This window comes from Elgaria multicarinata, chromosome 3 (assembly GCF_023053635.1).
Source record: "Elgaria multicarinata webbii isolate HBS135686 ecotype San Diego chromosome 3, rElgMul1.1.pri, whole genome shotgun sequence".
Lineage (NCBI taxonomy): Eukaryota > Metazoa > Chordata > Lepidosauria > Squamata > Anguidae > Elgaria > Elgaria multicarinata.
Genome location: NC_086173.1, coordinates 159,827,790 through 159,839,914, shown reverse-complemented (window position 1 = coordinate 159,839,914; position 12,125 = coordinate 159,827,790). Strand labels below are relative to the sequence as shown.

General features: G+C 46.9%; 1 protein-coding gene across 1 annotated transcript in view; it reads left to right on the top strand.

Annotated features, from left to right (window-relative positions):
* Positions 1-6,745: 6,745 nt before the first annotated feature.
* Positions 6,746-12,125, top strand: part of LOC134396266 (zinc finger protein 271-like) — a 29,350-nt gene continuing 23,970 nt past the window's right edge. Inside the window, exons 1-3 of the mRNA XM_063122687.1 lie at positions 6,746-6,823; positions 8,124-9,171; positions 10,734-10,863. Of these exons, the coding sequence (XP_062978757.1) occupies positions 8,260-9,171; positions 10,734-10,863 (1,042 nt within the window). The 5' untranslated portion in view covers positions 6,746-6,823; positions 8,124-8,259. The remainder of the gene's footprint in view (positions 6,824-8,123; positions 9,172-10,733; positions 10,864-12,125) is intronic.

Sequence of the window (12,125 nt, the reverse complement as noted above, 5' to 3'; positions counted from 1 at the left end):
GCCCTCTTTTAAATCCAGTCACTCTAGTATAGCTCCTGCAGCTTTAACTGTTGTGAGGAAGAGGGAATTTCACCAGGTTCTCCATATATACAAATGACACCTGCTGAAATTCCCTTTTCTATGCAACTGTTAAAGATACAGGAACCCTGTCCTCCTTTTCATAGGGTCACCCTAGGTTAAGCAGCATGGTTTAGCATGTCGTCTGAACGGGGTCACTATATACTGTGACATTTTGTTGCAGGTCCCACTTTTAAATAACAAACATATACATGTATAGTGATGAGCGCTATATAAATTACAACACCACTCATAAAAGATCTTTCTGATTTCCAGCTTTCCCTTTTTAAAAGAGAAAGATCCAAAGCCCTGCAAAATGAATCTCACTGTGCCTTCCTTGTCTTTATGAGTAGACAAAACTACTCATAAAGGGGAGAAATGTTTATCTGAAGGAAGAGGATGGGAGTGAAACCTACACATTTCTTTCATTCCCCTAGCACAGAGTTTTTGCACACCTGTGGCACAGTCCCTCTCTCTCTCTCTCTCTCTCTCTCTCTCACACACACACACACACACACACACACACAGAGGCAGCTATGATCAATAATCAAAGCATAAATTCCCACACAATCAAAGCATAACGCTAAGATCGCTATTCAAAAGCATAAATTCCACTACAGAATAACAAAACAACCTTGCAAGGAGCATCAGCAGCAATAGAGAAATAACTGTAACTCCTTCTTTGGAGCGAGGGCACAAGTTTAATTTGAGATTTGGCGCCCTCCAGATTCCTTACTTTACAACTCCCCTCATCCCCAAACCTAGGGTGACCCTATGAAAAGGAGGACAGGGCTCCTGCATCTTTAACAGTTGCATAGAAAAGGGAATTTCAGCAGGTGTCATTTGCATATATGGGGAACCTGGTGAAACTCCCTCTTCATCACAACAGTTAAAGCTGCAGGAGCTATACTAGAGTGACCAGATTTAAAAGAGGGCAGGGCACCTGCAGCTTTAACTGTTCTGATGAAGGGGGAATTTCACCAGGTTCCCCATATACACAAATGACACCTGCTGAAATCCCCTTTTCAATACAACTGTTAAAGATACAGGAGCCCTGTCCTCCTTTTCATAGGGTCACCCTAGGTTTGCATCCGTTTCAGGTTGGGAGGTTGCCTGTAGGCCAGGACTTCTCTGCCTCCCAAGGCTTGTGAGAGAGAAGTGTCTGTGCTGATGATGGGTTGGAGGTCACTGATGAGCCATTGCAGCGGTCACAATTTTCTGTCCAACTGCGCACTAAAAAAGAGACCTGCTCCACCCCCTGCAGCCCCCTTCACCCCTCCTCCCCGCCCCGGCCACAAATGTCCCCACTTCCCCCTCACCCGCTCTTTGCAGCTCTCCAGACCCCTGGAATCGTTCTGCCTCCCCTCTTTGCGTTTTCCTCTCAAGCCTGGCAAAATGCAGGCACCAAATGCACGGCAGGGCAGGGCAGGGAGGTCTTCCTCTTTGCAGCACTCTACATTTCCTGGCCTCTCTAGGAAGCAGAGAGTGCTGGTCCGTGTGGTTCTCTTTAACCCTTATAGCCGGTGGAGGCTGATGGCTTCCTAGTTCGGTGCGGGGGCAGTGAATCCACTTTGGCTTCCAGACAGAACCAGCCTGAGCACAAAAGGAGCTATCCAAGGATAGGGTTCGGCACGTCGGACAGCTCCTTTAGAGCTCCGACTGGTTCTAACTGAAATCCAGAGTGGATTCACTGCCCCACTGAAGTAGGAAGCCACCAGCCTCCAGTGCTTATTGCTAAGGGCGTGACGTCAACAACAGAAAACAACAGAATGAAATTTAATAGGGATAAATGCCAAGTTCTACATTTAGGAAATAGAAACCAAAGGCACAGTTGCACAGTTACAAGATGGGGGATACTTGGCTCAGCAATACTACAAACGAGAAGGATCTTGGAGTTGTTGTAGATCGCAAGCTGAATATGAGCCAACAGTGCGATATGGCTGCAAGAAAGGCAAATGCTATTTTGGGCTGCATTAATTAATTAATTAATTAATTACATTTTTATACCGCCCAATAGCCGAAGCTCTCTGGGCGGTTCACAAAAATTAAAACCATCATAAAACAACCAACAAGTTAAAAATACAAATACAAAATACAATATAAAAAGCACAACCAGGATAAAACCATGCAGCACAATTGATATAAGGTTAAAATACAGAGTTAAAACAGTATAATTTAAATTTGAGTTAAAATTAAGTGTTAAAATACTGAGTGAATAAAAAGGTCTTCTGCTGGCGACGAAAGGAGTACAGTGTAGGCGCCAGGAGTACAGTGTAGGCGCCAGGCGGACTTCTATTCTATATTAATAGAAGTATAGCTTCCAAATCACGTGAGGTACTGGTTCCTCTCTATTCGGCCCTGATTAGGCCTCATCTAGAGTCTTGCGTCCAGTTCTGGGCTCCACAATTCAAGAAGGACGCAGACAAGCTGGAGCATGTTCAGAGGAGTGCAACCAGGATGATCAGAGGTCTAGAAACAAAGCCCTATGAAGAGAGACTGAAAGAACTGGGCATGTTTAGCCTGGAGAAGAGAAGATGGAGGGGAGACATGAGAGCACTCTTCCAATACTTAAAAGGTTGTCGAGGAGGGCCAGGATCTCTTCTCGATCATCCCAGAGTGCAGAGGGTTCGAGTGACAGGAAGCCAGATTCCAGCTGGACATCAGGAAAAACTTCCTGACTGTTAGAGCAGTACGACAATGGAATCAGTTACCTAGGGAGGTTGTGGGCTCTCCCACACTAGAGGCCTTCAAGAGGCAGCTGGACAACCATCTGTCAGGGATGCTTTAGGATGGATTCCTGCATTGAGCAGGGGGTTGGACTCGATGGCCTTGTAGGCCCCTTCCAACTCTGCTATTCTATGATTCTATGATCAGTGTGTGTTTGTGGCCGTGTTCAGAAGACACCTTAAACCACAGCTTTAACCACGGTGGAAAAAGGCAAAAAGCCTTATTCACCGTGGTTAAAGCCGTGGTTTAGGGTGTCTTCTGAACGCGGCCTGGCTTTCTGGCTTAACCACTGTGGTTAAAGCCATGGTTTAAGGTGTCTTCTGAACGGGGCCTGGCTTTCTGGCTTAACCACCATGGTTAAAGCCATGGTTTATGGTGTCTTCTGAATGGGGCCACTAACCATTTGCTGCAAAAGGGTTAGCCTAACCATGGTTTAATGTGTGTTGTCTGAACAGGCCCTCTGTGTGTGTGTGTGTGCAAATCCATCATATATATTCTTGGTTGCAATCCACACTTTTTTAAAAAAACAAACTATTTCATAGGCCAGCCTTCTGCAACGAGGCATCCGCCAGACATTTCCCACTACAACTCCCATCATCCCCCACCACTGAAGCTGATGGGAGTCAATGTCCAAAAGGTCTGGAAGAACCATGTTCACCAGTGTTTAAGTAAGACAGAGTCTGGTCCCAAGCTGTACAAGTACTTCCAAATGCTTCACAAGTTTTCTGCCAGTATGTTGCTCGTGAACTATACCCTGAGAACCGTGACGGGCGGTGGTAGCAGGTCTTTTTGCTTGCCTTTCCAGTTACGGGGAGAAGACAGACCGGTGGACTGAAGTCAGATGCTATGTTGCAGCTTCCTCAATACTGCGCCCTCAGATGTTTAGGACTACAGCTCCCATCAGCACCAGCCAGCATGACCAATGGTCAAGGAAGATGGAGGTTGTAGTCCAAATCGTGTGAAGGGCATCTGGTTGACTAAAGCTGCTCTATTGCCCAGGACAGGGCAATTTCCCACCTCGTTCCGATGGAGCTCAGCACGCCGGATCAAAACTGGATATGAACCGAGAGAGACGCCAACTACCTGATCTTGTGCCCTTTTAGAGTTGCCACCTTTCCTTCTGCTGCTGCTCTGGTGCTTTACGTACGTAGATTTTTCCCTCATACAGAGTCAGATCAACTGTCCATTTAGCCCAGAATTGTCAACACTGACTGGCAGCCGCTCTCTGCAGTTTGGGGCCACGTTTTTTTCCTGCCCTGTCTGGAAAAGCCGGACATCGAAACTGGGACCTTCTGCATACAAAGGAAGGTCTCTGCCACTGAGTTATGCCCCTTCCCTATAATGCCAGGGTGCAGAACCTCTTTCAGCCCGAGGAAGTTCTCGGGGGCCCGCATTCCAGTGGTGGGCGTGGCCAATGGCAAAGGGGAGTGGCCAAAATAACAAAAATCCCAGTGTCAAAACTGGGAAACAAGCAACCATTTGGGGTGGGAGGGAGGGGTGAAGACATCTCAGGAATCCCGGAGTGCTGGACTGAGATGCTAGGCAGGCCAGATTTAGCTTGTAGCTTTGAGGTATTATTATTATTATGTGTTGTACCCCACCTAGATCCAGAGGGAGAGGCGGGTAACCAATAATAATCATAATCATAATCATAATCATAATCATAATAATAATAATAATAATAATTTTGTATTCCAAGGCGGGACTCAAGGCGGCTTTACAAAATTAAAACACATACAATTAAAATATTTAAACAGAAATATACAAAAGTTAGAAATGTAATTAAACCATCTATCATGTTAAAACATTTTAAAAATTAAAAAGCAAATGACAAATTAAAAAACCCAGCGCATTAACGAAGACTGTTCCCAAAGGCCTGCCGGAACAAGAATGTTTTTGTCTGCCTCTGGAAGTATAGCAAGGAGGGAGCCAGTCTAGCCTCCCTGGGAAGGGAGTTCCAGAGTCCTGGGAGCAGCCACCGAGAAGTCCCTACCCCGCATCCCTACCCCGCATGCCTGTGATGGTGGCGGGACGGAGAGAAAGGCCTCCCCTGAAGATCTCAGGGCATGGGCAGGTTTGTGAGGGAGGATACAGTCTTTCAGATAACCTGGACCCAAGCCGTTTTGCACTCCTACTATAATGTATATAGTATTATTTACTACTCTGTTTGACAATTCCCCCCTAGGAATCTTGGGGAGAGTGTTTTCCCCATCACCTGGTCCTTTTAATTGGGGGTGTCAATGACTGAATCAGGGAACATCTGCATACAAAGCATGTGCACTACAGACCCCTTATCACAACCCCCCACAGAAGAAACAAACATAACCATGGGTATATGAAGCTGTCTTCTGCTGGGCAAGACTAGCCCGATATTGTACATTTAGCCCAGGATGGTCTAATCTAGGGGTGGTAGGGTGACCATATAGAAAGGCGGACAGGGCTCCTGTATCTTTAACAGTTGTACAGAAAAGGTGCCGTTTGTATGCATGCAGCACATGGGGAAATCCCCTCTTCTTCACAACATCTAATGCTGCAGGAGCCCTGCCTAGCGTGACCCTATGGAAAGGAGGACAGGGCTCTTGTTATCTTGTATAGAAACGAGAATTTCAGCAGGTGTCATTTGTATGCGTGCAGCACCTGGTGAAATTCCCTCTTCATCATCACAGTTAAAGCTGCAGGAGCCCAGCCCTCTTTTGTATCTGGTCAAGAGGGCAGGGCTCCTGCAGCTTTAACGGTTGTGATGTAGAGGGAATTTCCCCAGGTGCTGCATGCGTACAAATGACACCTGCTGAAATTCCCTTTTACATACAACCATTAAAGCTACGGGAGGCCTGTCCTCCTTTCCACACGGTCACCCTAAGCAGTGGGGAAACTGTGGCTCGCTCTGGAGGTCGGCAGACTTCAGCTCCCATCACCCCAAACCATCAGGGTGAGTGGCCTGGATGATGGGCGTGGTTGTCTAACTCTGGAGTGCCATCGCTCCCCTGGTCATTTCTGTTCTGGATGGCCAGCAAACAGGTTGACCATATGGAAAGGAGGACAGGGCTTCTGTATCTTTAACAGTTATATTGAAAAGAGAATTTCAGCAGGTGTCATTTGTATGCATGCAGCACCTGGTGAAATTCCCCCTTCATCACCACCGTTAATGATGCAGGAGCCCTGCCCTCTTTGGTATCTGGGCACTCTAGTATAGGTCCTGCAGCTTTAACTGTTGTGTTGAAGAGGGAATTTCACCAGGTGCTGCACGCATACAAATAACACCTGCTAAAATGCTTTTAGACGCCAGGTGAAGACCTTTTTATTCTCCCAGCATTTTAACAGTCTATAAAAACATGTTAACTTGGTGTTTTAAATTTGTAATTTTGCATTGCTGCTGTTTTTATCTGGTCGAGCTTTTATATTGTATTTTATATTATGGTTTTATATTGTTGTTTTATACTTTGGATGTTTTTAATTTTTGTGAACCGCCCAGAGAGCTCCGGCTATTGGGCGGTATAGAAATGTAATTAATAAATAAAAATAAATAAATAAAATTCCCTTTTCTATGCAACTGTTAAAAGATACAGGAGCCTGGTCCTCCTTTTCATAGGGTCACCCTATGCAACAAATCTCCCTCTGAGAAGTGTCTTCCCCACACTGGCGCCCTTCCAGGTGCGTGACACAGCAAACCTCATCATCCCCAGCCAACAAACCACTGGCTGGCTTGCCAGGGCTGATGGGAGTTGTAGTCCAAGAACACATCTGAAAAGCGGGTCGCTCCCATGTCCTGCTTAGCTGCCCTATCCCTTGAACTCCGCTTTTGGCTGCTCCAAAGAGTTAAGTCAATAGAGATCTTCGTTGCAGAGTAGGCCGGAAATGTGGGTGTTTTTTTTAAAGTCTATGGGGTGGGGAAGGGGAAATCATGCGATCCTCTTCCTGTTCCATCTTTACCTGGAGGGAATCTGCCTTTTGAATAACTCCCCCCAAGCATTGAACACTGCAAAGGTTGCTTAGCCTGCAAATATATATATATATTTTCTCTTGTCCTTCTTAGGCGGAGGTGAGTAGAAAAAAAGAGTATTTGGGATGGGATATCAAGGGACAGAAGGGAAAAAAAAGACATCAGAGATTTCACGCCCCACCCCCCACCCCCCAAAAAACCCCCATACTATCTGGAGAAGGGGCGCGTTACTCCTACTATCAGCTTTTCTTTGATTCTTCCTCTTCTTTCCATTTTCGACGTCTTTTTTATTTCTTTAGTTCAGCCTTTTCTCCGGCTTGGTGCCCTCAAGGTAGGTTAGATCACAGCTCCCATTATCCCCAGCCAACATGGCCATGCTGAAGGCGATGGGAGTTGGAGTGCCACACCTCTGGCAAACACCAGGTTGGGGGGAGAGGTTGTAGGTTGCTTATAAAGTGGGCAGCTCCTAGCCCCGTTTTAGGCACTGATAGGAAGGAGGTCTGCTCAGAGGGAAATCCCATTGGGGTCAGTGGGGGTTACTCCCAGGAAAAGTGGGTGTTGGGCTACAGCTGGAGAGACAGCAAGAATTAGTAGTAGCAGGTCAAGATGCGAGGTTTGGAAAGTCTGTTTTCCAAACCTCACAAACTTTGGGATGTTTGGAAAGTTTAACCTTTGTAAGCTGCCCAGAGAGCTTCGGCTATGGCGCGGTATATAAATGTAAATCAATCGATCAATAATACAATGTATAGGGCACAATCCACTCTGTGTAAAAGTACAGCTCTGAGTATGTTTACTCTTCAGAAAAACATCCTACAAAAAAGTCCCTACAATTCCCATGCTGGCCAGAGAATGCTGGGAATTGTAGTACTTTTTTTTGTAGGGCTTTTCCCCCCTGTCTAAACATGCATAGGCTTGCACCTTTTAACTGATAACACTATATACGAAAAAGTACTTCTTTCTTATTCTTATCATGTTGTTTTTTCTGTGCTTGTATTTCTGCTTTTTCTTTTTTGTATTGCCTCTTGGAGTGTTTTCTTCTTAGCTGTAAACTTTTATCTTTTGGGGAGGGGGAGAAATGAATTTATTTTTTAAATTTTATTTAGTTTTTTATAATAAAAATAAATTACATGTTCCCTGGGTGGCTTCCAAAACAAGAAAATAAATAAGATATTAAATACAAGATGATAAATTAAAAAAAACCTAAAATGCAGCATATAAAGCTATATTTACAAAGTAAAAAACCCTCAATTTACAAAATAAAGCTCACATCTTATTTCTTTTAAATGGTGGTTGTTTCAGTGGCCGCTTTGTGGTTGATTTGGAGGGATTGGGCTGACTTAGACTCCTTCCAATTTCACCGTTTGGTGGTTTTATTCAGTTTCTGTGTCTCTTTATCCAGAAAGCCTTGAAGTATAGCGGAAGAGAGAAAACCTCTGGACAGAGAGCATTTCTCCAGTGTTTGTAGTTTAGAAGGAGAGGAAGAGTGAAGGCAGGCTTGAGGTAAGACAAGGCCGTCCCTTAGCCTGGCAAAGAAAATGGCTGACACGCAAAGGATTGTGGGAAGCCAGGCTGCTCTCCGTGAAGAGGAACAGCCTGGGGAGAGAATGGAGGAAGATGACCTAGCAGACTCTGGGAAAATGGAGGTATCCGAAAGAGAGGGAAAAGAATCTCATGGACCCATTCATTCTGGGGGTCTTAGGAGACTTACGAAAAGTACGATGACCCCACAGGTTAAAGAAGAGCCAGAGGAAGACCTGCTCCAGAGCCAGGTATCCGAAAGAGAGGGAAAAGAATCTCATGGACCCATCCATTCTGGGGGTCTTAGGAGACTTACGAAAAGTACGATGACCCCACACGTTAAAGAAGAGCCAGAGGAAGACCTGCTCCAGAGCCAGGAATCTCAATGGCAGGTGTCTCCAAAGGACGAGCCATTGCCTTCCTCGAACTGGGTCAACCCACAACACACAGAGGTCGCCATGCCGTGGGGAAATATCAAGGCCTTTCTGGGCCATTTTGAAGGAACCAATGAGGCCGGCCAGTGGGTCACCCACCTGGTCCCTGGCCTAGGAGAAGCCGAAGAGGCCTTAAGCAGCCTCGAGGCCCGAGATAGTTTCGGGAAGATGAAAGCGGCCATCTTGCGAGGGGAGGCCGTCTGCCGGGAGTGGCAGCGACAGCGTTTCCGGCATTTCTGCTACGAGGAGGCCGATGGCCCCCGAGAGGTTTACAGCCAGCTCCGGGACTTCTGCCACCAGTGGCTGAAGCCGGAGAAACGCAGCAAGGAGCAGATCTTGGAGCTGGTGATCCTGGAGCAGTTCATGGAGGTCCTGCCCCCGGAGATGCAGAGCTGGGTCAAGGAGAGCGGCCCGGACACCTGCGGACAGGCAGTGGCCCTGGCGGAGGAGTTCCTGATGAGGCAGGGAGAGGACGACTCTCAGGAAGAGAAGGAGGTGAGGGGGTTGACGGATGTGGGGACAGCAGAAGCTGCCTTCCTATTGGTCCATCTGGCCCAGTATTGTCAACACGGATAGGTCGGGCCTCTCCAGGCAGGAAGATGCCAGGGGTGGAATTTGGGAACATCTGCATGCAAATTATCACGTGTTCTACTGCTGAGAGTACCGGACACGGAATCATGGGCTCAAGTTACAGGAAGCCAGATTCCGGCTGGACATCAGGAAAAACTTCCTGACTGTTAGAGCAGTGCGACAACAGAACCAGTTACCTGGGGAGGTTGTGGTCTCTTCTCCCACACTAGAGGCCTTCAAGAGGCAGCTGGACAGCCATCTGTCAGGGATGCTTTAGGGTGGATTCCTGCATTGAGCAGGGGGTTGGACTCCATGGCCTTGTAGGCCCCTTCCAACTCTGCTATTCTGTGATTCTATGATCTGTGGCCCTTTGAATGCATTTAAACTGGAAGGAAACCTGGCACATATAAGAACTCCAGGGGAAACTGAATACAGTAACCTTGTAGCTCAGTGCTGGCTCCAGGTTGCGGAGGGTGTTGGGTCGGGGCACCTGCGGTCATCCCATGAAGCAGATGGGTGGGAGATCCAGGACAAATAAAAGAAAGGACTTCTTCACACAGCGCGGAGTTAAACTATGGAATTCACTGCCACAGGATGTAGTGACGGCCACCCATTTGGATGGCTTTAAAAGGGGGTTGGATAAATTCCTGGAGGCGAAGGCTATCAATGGCTATTAGCCCTGATGGTTGTGTGCTACCTCCAGTATTCAAGGCAGTAAGCCTATGTGCACCAGTTGCTGGGGAACATGGGTGGGAGGGTGATGTTGCACTATGTACATCCCTGGCCGATGGCTGGTTGGCCACTGTGTGAACAGAGTGCTGGACTAGATGGACCCTTGGTCTGATCCAACAGGGCTCTTCTTAGGTTCTTAATGGAGTTCCTTTCTCATCACGATTGTCACCATTTCCTCCTCCTCCTCCTCTGTGTGGGCCTATCATGATTTGGGAGGGGAGTCATAGGTCAATGGTAGATCTAGAAGAGGGGCTTTATCTCAGTGGTCACAAGTTCAATTCCCAGTGACTCCAGGTAGGGTGAGGAATCAATCCTGCTTGAACCCCTGCAGAGCGGCTTCCAGTCAGTGTTGACAATATTGGGCTGGATGGACGAAAGGCCCGACTCAATAGAAAGCAGCTTCCGATGTTTCTACGAGTGCGCATGCAGGGAGAGCGTGGTACGTAGGGGGTAACCTTCTGAGAGGAGGCGGAGCCAGAGCCAAAAGAGGGCGGGGCCAGAACAAAAATAGACGCTTCCCCAACCCTGGCATAAATGGTAATAATTCTTAGATAAATAAAAAAAACCCCTTCTTTTGAACTCTGCAGCACAGATTTGCTGTGCAGTGAGGAGGTAGAATGAGTGTGAATTGTGTGGGGGGCGGGGAAGGGGTGCCTGGTCTTGAATTTGCTGCCTTGCCTATATCTTCCACATTTTCCGTCCTGGTTTTTTTTTTTTTTTTTGCCCTGACCATGGGATCCTTATTGGTATTTCAGAAACTGGGGGCGCTCTTGGAGGAAGGAGACTCCAGTTTTCACGAATGTGATCCGAATCTGCCGGACTCCCAGGCTCGGTTGAACAGCTTGGCCGAGCAAGACGGCTGTGCAGAAGAAACACGCTACCATGGTAAGGGGTGTGCGTAAGGCTCCGGGTTTGATCCTCCATTTCTCTCACTTTGAAGCCTGTCTTTGCAACGATGAGGGCTAGGAACCTGTTTTCTTAGGTCCGGGCCTGATTCAAAGTGCTGGTATTAATATTTAAAGCCCTAAACGGCTTGGGGCCAGGTTATCTGAAGGAACGTCTCCTCCCATATGTACCTGCCCGGACCCTAAGGTCATCCTCAGGGGTCCTTCTCCGTGAGCCCCTGCCAAAGGAAGTGAGGCAGGTGGCTACCAGGAGCAGGGCCTTCTCTGCTGTGGCACCCCGGCTGTGGAATGAGCTCCCGAAGGAGGTTCGCTTGGCACCTACATTATATGCTTTTAGACGCCAGGTGAAGACCTTTTTATTCTCCCAGCATTTTAACAATCTATAAATACATTTTAACTTGGTGTTTAAATTTGTAATTTTGCATTGCTGCTGTTTTTATCTGGTTGAGCTTTTATATTGTATTTTATATTATGGTTTTATACTGTTGTTTTATACTTTGAATGGTTTTAATTTTTGTGAACCGCCCAGAGAGCTCCAGCTATTGGGCGGTATAGAAATGTAATAAATAAATAAAAATAAATAAATAATTCTTTCTTCTGACGAATTGGTCACTTGGGGAAGATATGTGTGAACCACTGTGATGGTTTGAGGCCTACACAGGCCTGTTTTTAATTTGAGCCTGAAGGCCTGGGACTCTTCTGAAGGGAGGGGGTATTCCTAAATTTCATTCTCCCCCCCCCCCCCCAAATTAGTTAAGTTTCATTTCCACAGGTTTTGGGTCACCTGATTGTATGTTTCAGTTTCTGTGAGTGTAGAGTGACCATACGGAAAGGAGGACAGGGCTCCTGTACCTTTAACAGTTGCGTAGAAAAGGGAATTTCAGTTGCATAGAAAAGTCTTCACCCAGTACCAAAAATAGTATAAGGAAGGTGTAAGATGAGCCCTTCCGGGGAAGGCATTCTACACCCAGGGTGCCCCCACTAAAAAGGGCCCTTTTCCCTGTAGCCAGCTGCCTCACGTGGGTTGCCCAGGGCATCCAGAGATGGGCATTTGCAGATGACCTCAGGGTCCAGAAAGGTACATTTGAGAGAAGCAATCCCTCAGGAAGACTGGTCCCAAGCCATTAAGAGCTTCACAGTGCAATATCCTGAGATGTCCCATTGAATTCAATCACACTTACTCCCAGGTAAGTGTGTATTATGTTGACAGTCTTAGAACAAAACCAGTATTTTGAATTCATT